Source organism: Sinohyriopsis cumingii, chromosome 8 (genome assembly GCF_028554795.1).
Source record: "Sinohyriopsis cumingii isolate HCF-2022 chromosome 8, ASM2855479v2, whole genome shotgun sequence".
In the NCBI taxonomy this organism is placed as follows: domain Eukaryota; kingdom Metazoa; phylum Mollusca; class Bivalvia; order Unionida; family Unionidae; genus Sinohyriopsis; species Sinohyriopsis cumingii.
Window position 1 is genome coordinate 56,430,818 of NC_142968.1, and position 12,684 is coordinate 56,443,501.

At 37.3% G+C, this 12,684-nt stretch overlaps 1 protein-coding gene across 3 annotated transcripts in view; it reads left to right on the top strand.

Moving 5' to 3' along the window:
- The window catches only part of LOC149793579 (uncharacterized), a 103,466-nt gene extending 94,824 nt beyond the window's left edge, over window positions 1-8,642 (top strand). For all 3 annotated transcript variants that reach the window (XR_016422852.1, XM_089967532.1, XM_089967533.1), the window contains one exon: window positions 5,323-8,642. Coding sequence is in view for 1 of the 3 variants with exons in the window: in XM_089967533.1 (XP_089823659.1) it covers window positions 5,323-5,373 (51 nt within the window). In the remaining 2 variants the exon portion in view is untranslated. The remainder of the gene's footprint in view (window positions 1-5,322) is intronic.
- The last annotated feature ends 4,042 nt before the right edge of the window (window positions 8,643-12,684 follow it).

Below are 12,684 nucleotides of genomic sequence, written 5' to 3' on the forward strand. Positions count from 1 at the left end.
TTGATCGATGGCATTTCGCCTGAAGTACTCAAGAGCGGGAAATCAGCACTGCTCCAGCCCCTGCACATGCTCCTCTGCCTCTGTTGGGAACAGGGACACATCCCCCAGGACATGCGGGACACCCACATTGTCACTTTGTGCAAGAACAAAGGAGACATTATCGACTTCAACAACTACCGGGGCATCTCCCTCCTCAGCATCATCAGAAAGGCTGTCGCCCTGGCACGCTTGCAGACCCTAGCCTCCCATATCTACCTAGAGTCCCAGTGTGGCTTCTGATCCGGCCGGACAACTGTAGACATGATCTTCTCACTACGCCAGCTGCAGAAGTGTCATGATCAGCAGATGCCCCTCTACATTGCCTTCATAGACCTGATGAAGGCATTTGACCTGGTCAGTTGGAGCAGACTGTTCAAGCTCCTGCGGAAGATTGCCTGTCCCCTATGACTACTCGCTGCCGTCTCGTCATTCCATGAAAACATGCACAGCAGAGTGTGCTTCAATGGCGCAACATCGAAAATGCTCCAGTCAGCAGCGGAGTAAAGCAAGGCTGTGTCCTTGCGCCAATGCTCTTCGGCATATTCTTAGCCATGCTCCTCCATTATGCCTTCAAGGACGGCAGCGAGGTAGTGTACATTCATACCAGGACTGACGGCAAGCTGTTCAACGTCGCCCTTCTCTGTGCAAAGACTAAAATCATAGAGGTTCTCATCCGTGAATTGCTCTTCGCCGACAATTCAGTCTTGACATCACACTCGGAAGATGGACTGCATCAGCTGGTATGCCAACTCTCCCACACCTGTATGGAATTTGGACTGACCGTTATACTGAATAAAACGAGCATCATGGCTCAGGACGCAGACTTCCATCCCACCATCACCTTCGATGGTACAACCGGGAAGTTGTTGAGAACTTCATATACCTCAGGTCTACCTTCTCCAGATTGCTCTCCATTGATGCTGAGGTGAATGGCAGGATTGCCAAGTCAGCAGCAGTTATGGCCAGACTGAACCAGAGGGTGTGGAACAACCCCAGCCTCACTGAGAAGACCAAACTGTGCATCCACCAGGCCTGCTTGCTCTGCACATTCCTCTACAGCAGCAAGGCATGAACCACCCATGCAAGCCACAAGAGGAAACTCAACAGATTCCACCTGAGATGCATGTGGCGCATTCTACACATCCAGTGGCAGGACAAAGTACTCAGTACTGAGGTTCTAGATCACGCAAAAATGAACAGCATGTTCTCCATTCTCAGCAAGATGTGCCTTCGCTGGCTCGGCCACGTCAAAAGAATGGACCCAGGACGTATTTCCAAGGACCTGCTATATGGTGAGCTAGCTGAAGGTGCACGACTGACGGGATGGACACGTCTGCATTACAAAGATATCTGCAAGAAGGACAAGAATATGACCAACTTCAGCCTCAACATCTGGAAGAGCTGTGCTGATGACCACTCCACCTGGCACCTAGCTGTCAGACAGGGTGTTCAGAAAGCCGAGGTAGCGAGAAACGCAAACCTCGCTGTAAAGAGAGCCAGGAGGATGGCAAAACAACAACAGCCTCAACAAGCATCGACATTCACCTGCAGCAAGTGCAACAGAGACTGTCACTCTAGGGCCGGACTCTTCAGCCACTCGTGAAGGTGCAGATAGGACACCCAACCGGAAGCTACACCATTGTCTCCCAAAGACGGACGGATGCTGAGAGAGCACTTCAGGCAACATTTAAGTGTTTGATTTTCATTTATGAAATCAGATAAAATATTGAAATAAGTTGTCTAATCAGGAGTTACCTTTTTAACTATTACCAGTTATCTCTCTTCAATTTAAGATTCAAATATATTACGAACCTTGTCATATTATGCAGTGAAAAAGTAAAAGAAATATGACCATCTATGTGTGTATGTAATACTACGGAAATGTAGATTTAAATGAAAGATATTACCTAAACTTCCCCCAGAACACATGCAGTTTAAAACTAATGGTTGGTATAAGCCAATTAAAATACAAAATATGAAACTTCTAAACATTCACTGAATAAAATGGTGGGACACAATGTCACGAAGGGTCATCGCCATTAAGCACGGTGGTAGAGGCATAGGTGATAATATCTGGAGCATAAAGGTTCAAAACACAACATGGAGAAGAAAAATCATGGTCTTAATTACTCTTTAAATGGTAAACAGTAAAATTTTATATATCTGATTGAATGGATATTAACCAATGTATAAAACACCCCATATAGCATGGTAAAATCTTCACACTCCACACACAGTGTCCGCTTCTTTGCAATAGTTGTATCAAAAGATGTGTTCAATATCCCACTAAAAATCACTCTGAGGATTGCAAAATGTATTAATTTTGCTTTTTATCCACAAATCCTTCTGATTGCAAAGAGATTTGTATTTACAAGTAAACATTATTTTATAAGGAATATGAACAAATGTGTGTTTTTTGAGAAAAAATGCTGATTTTTAAAAATGAATAATCTGTGTGATTGCAATGGTATTGTAAATGTGAAGTGACATTGAGTCAGAGCAGAGAAGAAAATATATGCATAACCTCTGTATGCTACTTTGCATACATTACAATGTATTTACATAAGTCTGATCAGTGTATAGTCAAAATAAAATTGTTTTCTCATTTGATACATGAAATCGTAGTGAACTATTATTTGGTACAGCTGACTTACTCACTTTGAAATACATCCATGTTCTAATTTTCATTTTTGAAAGTGAAATAGAATCATGATATTTAGTGCATAACAAATGGAGAGTTCATATTGCAAAGAAGACTCGCACAAGAGACCTAATGACGCAATTTTCGTGCGTTTGAGTTTCTCAACCTAAGATGTAAGCAAATGCTAAAATAGGGTCAAACATATCTGGGGTATAATGAACAGATTACTAAAACAGAACCATTATCAAAGAATGCAGACTTGGTTTTGCATGGTAGAAGTTTCTTCCTTGATATACAGTTGTTAGTATAGAGCCATGAAATAGGGTCTACGGGGTCGAGGGTGTAGTGAATAGTTAGCTGAAAATCCTGACTTCTCAAGCATGAATATTGATTGGTACTGACTCACTCTTGGTGAAGCTGAACTGTTTCCACTGAGATATATCCACCTACCAATACTACAGTATATACTATTTACCTACCAATTTCATGAGTAAAGATGAAATATCGTTCAGTATAGCAGAAGTGTAATGACTCCACAGCTACAGAAAACAATGTCATTTAAGCATGCATCCATATTGCAATTTTCGTGGGAGTGGATGAAACTGGTTCACAAATATTGAGGACATAACAAACTAATGCATGAATGAACACTTAAATTAATGGACAAAATGCTATAAAATCTCACTTCTTCATTGGTGATGAATAATTAATGAACACTCTAAGTCATTTAAATCTTTCACTTGCCAACTTCCTAGGGCTAGCAAAATATAGAACTTTAACTATTTCATAATTTCATGCAATCTACCTAAATGTCAAAAGCATAACTTTAAAACAATCGACTTGATTTACCTGTTGTTGTTTTAATACATTTGTGTGTAAACTGTTATAACTATTAGCTGGTTATACATACATACATACATACATACATACATACATACATACATACACACATATATATACATATGTATGTGTGTGTGTGTATATATATATATATATATATATATATATATATATATATATATATATATATATATATATATATATATTGCTCACAACCCCAACTGGAGTTCTCAGACCAGGAAAGGAAACGCTGCCTTAGAACATTGAAACCATGTGGCTTAAGCCAAGAAGACTAGCAAAAGACAACCATGCCCAAATAAGATTATATTTTGTAGCCGAACAATTTTCTTTTAAATAATTCTCTGAATTTGCTTATTATCCTATGATTACTATTAAAATGAAATATCCGGGATATAATTTTCACTTACATAAATTTACATAAAATAACAGATGTCGTTATGGCTCATCCATTAATAGGTCAATACAAATATTTTCCGGTATCAGCAACAAGCTGAAATAAAATAGTTGAAACATAATAAAGATTAAAAGGTTTAATTCCTGTAGAAACAGTCATGTAATGTTTGCAAACATAACCCTTTTAATGTTGTATTTTTTGTCTTGTATAAGTTATGTATTTGCCTTTGAAAAGACTCATTAAAGAGTTGAAAGCGCTCAGGCTAGTTAGATACCAGTTTTGCACTGTTCATTTTCGTTTATTGAATTATCTAATCAATCCCTATATATATATATAAGGGAAACAGTGGGAATAATGTTATAATGTATGATATGACAGGTCGGATATTGCAATCATTTCTTCTGGTTGCATTATGCACGAACATTTGTTTGAGATGCAAATCAGCAATATACCACCTTCAGTATCCTAATACCTCCAAGTTAAAACACAGTTTATTACACAAATGTATAGTCGAACACCAAGTTCTTATTTTTTTTAAAAGTCTCTCCATGCAAATTTTCTGTCAAATTCAGCTTATTCTTCTAACTAGCCTAAAGTGGCTCTTCAGTCATTACCCGTTTCTGAAGAACCTCAAAGGAAAGTACTATAAACAAAAGAAATTGATAAAACTAATAAACACAGATATGGACACTTAGTACAATCTACAGATTTGCAGTTAAATTAAATTCAAGTATCCTGTTCATTGCCAATGTTTGGTTCATGTACCAATGCTAACAGTTTGACTAGCACAAATGTTGCTCGAAACCCTGAATTGACTGGCCTAAGGTGGCATAGTGAAAATAGTTCTATAGTTTTACGGCATGAACTGCAGACGTTACAGAAAGTTGACGATGAGAAACCATGCAAATATACGGTTGATAGACAATTGGAAAGTTGTTAGATCTGTGGTCTTGTATTGATAAGAGTAAAAAAAAAATAGGCTGGACACGTTGGGCTTTCTAATTTGCAACAGAACTTGTAAGGAAATGTTTGTTAATTTTGGGGTAAGATTATGACTTCTAGCAGAATAATGCCAGGGTTTGACACCGCTCAGTCAAGCAAATACCCCTGGTTTATAACAATATGTTAACCACTTAATTTTCCACCCCTTTATGCATCTGGTGCCCAGAAGTGTCTATAGTCTTGACCTGAAGTAGCCGCTGAGGTTAGAAAAGGGGGTTCGCTCATCTGTCTGTCTGTCATAACATGTAAGTCCAACGTGTCTCATATAATTTCATGACATGATTTTTTTATAAAAAAAAGACTCTTAATAAACGTGTTAGATACAGGAAGAAAAGCTTTCTCTAATCGGTAGCGGAGATTGTCCCAACTGTATTCTATATTCCAGGAGGTGTCTCCGGACTACTACGTGCCAGATAATGCCATCGAGATAATTTAACATGAAACCAGAGGGAGTACCGAACATGTATTTGTTTCTGTATAACAAGGATGGGCATCGTATTATGTCCTTTAACTAATTTGTTTTTCTTTGCAGTTGTTAACTATGTACCAATAGCTCTATTTTATGGATTCAGTCGTTGTCCATTAAATCAGATCACAATTGGTAGTACTCAAAGACTAAACAAATGTTCTGTAAGCTACAAATTTTTAGAAACTCACTCTAATTTTAAGGCCAGTACCCAGGAACTCCACATTAGCAAAATGTTTTAAGTTTGAAATAATTTGGACCGCCTTTCTCTTGTAGGTGTCACATAGGTGCAAGTTGCTATTTGATGCAATTCTTTATGTTCTATTAACTAAAGTTACATTTGCTATCATTTAAAAGCCAAAACTAGTTTCTGTGGACTGCATAGCATTGATAAAGTGTATTTCACATTTGACGGCAAACATAATCATATAAAGCTAATTTTGATATACACTTGACTATATTATTGCTTTGTTCTCTGAAATAAATGTTCTAAGTAATACTCATCTTGCTCATTCATTCATCAAGTCCAGATTGGTGTTATTTAAGAGATTTGTGCATTTTCTATAAAACAATAAATTTTCAAATTTTCTAATTTATTATGGGACCTTGTTGAAGGGCAAAGTAATTCAGACAGTTCGACACAATCCATGAAGAGGTTGTTTTAATCCTAGTTCTATATCTTCTCTGAGCATCCTATAGTTTCCACCTTTTATACCTTTAGACAAAGTATCATTTGTTTTGTTTACCAGGATGTTGTGTAAATCCAGGATCAGATCATCACTTTGTTAGAACTCCGGCCCCTCCTATCTCTTGTCAATAACTGTTAGGTGCTATCACTTTGCAGTTTATTGGTTTCCATAGTCTTTACTAGTATCCAGCTTATCTAACATTTTATTTGTTTATGGACATTGATAATGTATATATATAATCATAGAAGTTATAACTCGAGGATGGATAACAAATTTGAATGCTTTGTAGCTATAACTAGCAACATGTTGTATTTGTGCACATGATGTTGCTTAATGGTTTTCACACTTTGGTAAGCTTCAATACAACATAGCGAAAAATTCCTTAACTAAGTCTGAGACGCTTCTTTAAATAATGAAACATGTGGTGCATATTACTGGAAAAATTCTTCCATGTGTCCTGCACACATTGATATATTGACTTTACATTACTGTCAAAATGTCATCGTAGTTAATTTTTGACTTATTTTAAAGTGGTGAATGTCATAAATATCGTTATTACAACAAGCGCCTGAAGTACCATGACTGGTTTAGTAACGTACATGCAATGCGCAGATGTTTACATGCCTGTTCAATTAACTACTGATCAATTATGAACCGACATTTACTTGCACTCTCACATTGAGGAATTCGGCCAATGTGGTTCTTCTTGGGGTTTTCCTGGGTTCTTCCTCCACCATTAATACTGGTCATCATGCATAGCCTATCATGTGCTGAAAAATGGCGTTAAACCCCACAACAACAACAACCTTGAATAAACTCTTATTAGGATATGAAACGGCTGCCATGTGAGATAGGTAGTACAATTTGCATGTAGCCAATCTCTATTATAGACATCTCTTTTTATTACATACACATAAAGGTCTTGACTTTTCTTAATTACTTTTTCATTTTTATAGAAACATCATTATACATGCAGTCTTATATTAATCTTCATTTTATTGTTTAGCATCGTGACCAACGTAGATGTTATAATTTATATAAAATTGGAATTAAGCTTGTTTTATCTAATAATTGATGTTAATGTTATTTTTTAAAAGATTATAATCGGCTCTGTTTTAACAAATAATTATACCCTACATATTTTAATGGATAGTTTGTATCAAGCCAATTAATGTACTGTATACTTGTGACACCCAAGCTTCATGTCGCCTATGTAAACACTGTGCAGATTCCTAAAACTAGAACTTTGATAGCAGCTAATTATATTTGAACAACCTAAGATGGTTACAATTTATAACCCCTTTTAAGTAACCGGTCTGGGAGCGTATTGTGTAAATGCTCACTCTGTAAAAACAAGCAAAGAAGTTGCTGCTTCCATACTCGAGTGTATGTTTACTGTTTTAACTTTCAGTCTTGTATGTTTGCTTACGGCCCAGGCGTTGGCTTATGCTGCTGATGAATATTTTTAGATTGGTTTTCCTAACTTTTTGTGCTACATTTATTGATACTTTTTCCCTGGCACTACCACATTTGCAATGTTTCAGTTTGGGGGATTTTTGCATTGCCTGTATATGTCAGCTGATTTTAATTTGTGGTTCACAGGCAGTTTTTATTTACTATTGACTTCTGCCCTCTATAGATAGTTCCCGAATGACATCATCAGTCGCCATATTTGTGGTCAGCTGGCAGATTTACCGTTGACTTTAAATGGTGTTTGGACGTTAAAATAAATTCGACGAATCTCAAGATACTTTTTGCGAAAATTGCATACATAAATAGAACGCAAATCAAGCTTTCTTTTAGGTTCTATATTTTTTATTTATAAGTTGTCCTTGCTTCAGTGTGCTTTGTTAAAAATGGTCAGTTTTAGTGTAGGAGAACTGCCAGGTTGCCCATCGTCTATTCTCAAATAGGTTTCCGTGTATAGGCATTTAGTAGTTCACAACATTTGTTTTCTTATATATATATATATATATATATATATATATATATATATATATATATATATATATATATATATATAACCGTTGCTCATATTTGTAGAATATCATCTATTCATGCAATTGTTTAGCATTGCCTGTTTAAAATACAAAATAATGAACAGTTTGTAGTTCAGCACAAGCATGATAATTGTTATATTATTGTTTGTGATCTGTAAAATGTAAAATAGCTTCAACTACTTTATTATGCAAATATATTGTATTATGTCTGTCATATTTCAGCATTTGAATATCTATCCAGAATGTTTCGTAACACCATTGTTCTTGAGACAGCCACCAAGATTGATCACATGAATTTCATAGCATATATGATATATTGTTCACTAATCTCTGTTTGGGGTATGTTTGCAAATATAAAGGCTGTGAAGAACTTCAGAACAGATCGCAATATCAGTTCTTGTGTTGTGGAATGTTCAGAGACCACACAATTAACATAATGTGAACATCTTGATGCTTCACATATTGAACATTAGTATTCATAATTTCATTTTTGTCATTAATAATACAGTTGTCAGATGTGTTTAGTGCCATCATTAAAGTTTGCAAAGCCTTTTAGACTTTGTTCTGGATTAAAATATATGTTCACACGTTAATATAATTTGCTCAAACTCCCCATTAAAAACACACACCTTCTTATCAACTTTAACTAATTGTACTTCGCAAATGGCACAGAAAAAGTAGAATTTGCTTGGGACCTGTATAAAACACACCAGTTCAGTCAGAAAGATGAAAATGAGTTTTACTGGTTAGACGAATGGTATTTTACATAAGCAACAAGAGTAATTACATATATTTAAAATTACAGCAAAAGAAAATGAAATAAAAGAGAGTTATTCGATGTGAAACCACACTGCATTCGACGTTATAGGTTGAAACAATATGCATTGCATTTCTACTGTCACTGCGAAAATGAAAGATACAGAAAAAGACAAAATAAAAATAGAGGAAATCGTGTTCATACATGCAACACGATTTTCATGTTGAAAATTGTTATGAATAATGATGATTACATTTTCATTGGGAATAATCACGGCACCCCGTAAAAAGCGCGCAGCATAAACTATACTCCTGTAATCTTATTATAACTTTGATTGATAAATGTCTCATTTCGAATGAAATAAACTAATGGCTTGAATCACTGTTTCCAGTAAGCAGACATCAAAGTGTGTACATGTACACTCTTAATATTGAGTAGAGTGTGTGTGTGTTTTGGATTTTTAACGTAGTTTTTAAAAAAATTCACTCATATCGCTCTGATATCTGCAGTGTGACAGTTTATAGTGATGTCTAGTACTGGGGCATCATGCTGCAGGCATGATGTCCCACCCAGTCACATTATCTGACACCAGGCCAACCAGTCCTAACACTAACTATTAATGCTGAGCGCCAAGCCAGGCAGCTGTTAGCACCATTTTTGTAAGTGTTTGGTGTGACTCGGCTGGGGATCGAACCCACGACCTTCCGCAACCGAGGCGGACGCTCTAACTACTAGGCCACCGGAGCTGTTAATATTGAGTAGAAATAAATATATAGTTTGAATCACTGTTTTCAGTGAGCAGACATCAAAGTTTGTAAACTCTTAATATTTAGTAGAAATAAAGTAATAGTTTGAATCACTGTTTCCAGTGAGCAGACATCAAAGTGTGTAAACTCTTAATATTTAGTAGAAATAAAGTAATGGTTTCAGTTATTTTTTCATTGAGCAGACATCAAGGTGCGTATTTAAGCAGCAAAAGCCTAGAAAACTATAAATAGCAAATTCATTTGGTAAAAATTTAAAAATCATATCCAATCATGGAAAAGACTGAGTCTCAGAAGAATAAAGAGTATATCATAACTGATGGATATTGATATAGAAAAAAGCCGAGTAAATACCGACGGCAGTGCATCATGGAGATGCTGTAAACGTGATTGTAAAGGACGAACTAAGGTGATCGCAGTAGACACAAGCACTATGCTTTCTGAGCATAACCAATTTCCACATCGGGAGAGCAACGAAGCGAAGAAGACCGTAGCAGACATCCATCGAAGAGCAAAGACCACCGTCGAAAGACCAAGGCAAGTAATTCAGCAAAGCTCTCGGAATTTCGTTTCAGACCGCGAGTATGTTGCCATCGTATACGGCTTCACGGAGAGCGATCGAATAACATAGAAAGAGAAACGATCTTCCATAAGCCAACATAACTTCGTTAAACGATATTGTCATTCCGGAATCTCTTCAAAAATCTACAAAAGACACTAATTTTCTTCTGTTGGACTCTGGTGAGGAGGATGATGCTCCCATTCTGATGTTAAGAATGAATGAAAATCTTAAGCTTCTACAGCAAAATGATCACTGGTTTATCGATGATACTTTTAAAGTTGCGTCGACACTATTTACTTAGCTATTTACTCTCCGTGCCTTAATTAACAACTCGGCCAATCCTCTAGTCGACGTTTTGCTGCCGAAGAAAACCGATCATGGCTATGAACGCGTGATGCAGAAAATTCGAGAATGCCAGTCTAAACGCATGTGCAACAATTTTCACTGGAGCACGGTTAGCAGGATGCTTCTTCCAGCTCGGAAAATGTTTGCGGCGCATAGTAAAGGAATGTCATTTAGCGGAGGCTTACCGTACTGATGAAAATGTTCGCATAAATGTCAAACTGCTGTTAGCCCTCACTTTTGTTCCAGTTGAAGATGTTCCAGATGCTTTAGATGAGTTGGTGGAAAGCAGCCCTCCGGAACTTACACCAATCAATGATTATTGGGAAGACAACTATGGGGGAAGACGAAGAAGAAACCGTCGAGGAACTCTGAGATTTTCTATTAATTTATGGAACATGCGCGACCGTGTAAACGACAGTTTAATACGCACTAATAATACGGTCGAGGCATGGCATGGGTCATTTTAACAGACAGTAGATTGTCATTATCCATCTGTGTACAAGCTGGTTGACCACTTTCGCCAGGAGCAAGGTCTCGTTGATCAAGATCAAGCAGGATTTAGACAGCATGGGGAATCGAAATCAAATTACGTCAGACTTAATCGACGCCTGCTAGCTTTGGTTCCAAAATACGGTAACTTACCATTGATCGAATATCTGCGCCGAATTGCACATAGCATTGCAATTTAAATAATGCTAGACATTATAAAATGAAAATCATGCTATTTTTATAATTGTTTCGACGGGATAGCAATAATCACATGCATAGAACGGTTGCAGAAATAAAAATAGACACTGACTCAAAGCAAATTGATCACATGACGCCTCAAAAATGTGTCATCTGAGATCCAGCTGTGAGACCAGCTTAAATAGAAATTAACGCTTCTAGCAGGTGTTCCCAAGTGAAATGCCCCAAAAAGACCATTATATAAGGGTATCATGTTCTGCTTCCACCTTCCCATAGCCAAGAGCAAATCTGCAGGGCTGATGGGCAAATTAAACCAGAAGTGACAGAGGGGACAGCCCACCAACATAGCCAGCCCTACGCTGGCTAAGGTACTTGAGAATCTTTGGTAACACATTGCTTTTTTTGGAAGAAAGTATAGGTTAAAAATATACAAAATTCCTGTCCTTACCATCACTTGCTCTCGGATACTACGCTGAATAATAAGTTGGCTCACAATTACAATTTAGATGTGCCGTATTATACCCATTAACTAACATGTATACCGGCTGTTTCTTATTGATGCATTTGTACCTGTACCAGTTTTGCTTGTAGCAGCCTTAGTTGTGTTGGAGTAGGATATAATGCATTAAAGCCCCATTGCAAAGAAAATACTAATAGTGTTACTGGTATAAAACACTAACTGTTACTGGTAGTTCATGACTTATTGCTGTTACCATGCAGGTTATATTGAATGTGAACAGGATGCTAAAAAATATGTCCAGAAAAAGGGTGTATTGGCATCTAATTTTGCTCACCTGTTACTGAAAGTCCGCTTCAGAGGGCACTGATAAGCTGAGAATAGGACTCAGGACAAAAACCTTCTGTTCAAGCTGTTCTTAAACAACTTATAAGCGATTTGCAGCTGCAGTCAATTGTGTATTCAAGATAACTTTACGAGCCTATTCCTATTGCGAGGGCAATTTCTTTGTTGCGTTTTTGTCGCTAGCGTCCAAAGCATGCGCCTTCCTTGCAAAAGACCTTATATTAATTTCAACAGTCACAGAGTTGAGGATGAGCTCCAGATATTCCTCAGTTACTGCATTGTTCTGCATCGAATTGGACACGTGGTCAGTATTCATACTGACCTTGGTTTGGGCCAACACGCGAATCTCATCTCCCTTGACTTTGTTCACCCGCAAGCAAACGAAAACCAGCGATGCTATTACGATGCCAATTACGATGGTGCGACGTTGGTTGTTCCCAACATAACGACTCGCTCCACGCCCCCCGCCCCACCCCGTAACCATAACATAGTGCAGTCGATATTGTCTACCTCCATGACAGCTCAGCGTTTCCTTTGTAGAGACCACACCAATCCTCAGTTCGGCACTTAGAGCTCTCTCACCCTCGGAGATCTTTTTAGGCGAGTGGGTTTTTTGGGTTTTTTTTTTTTTTTTAACGTAGCTTTAACAATTTTTCAGTCATATCGCTACGATGT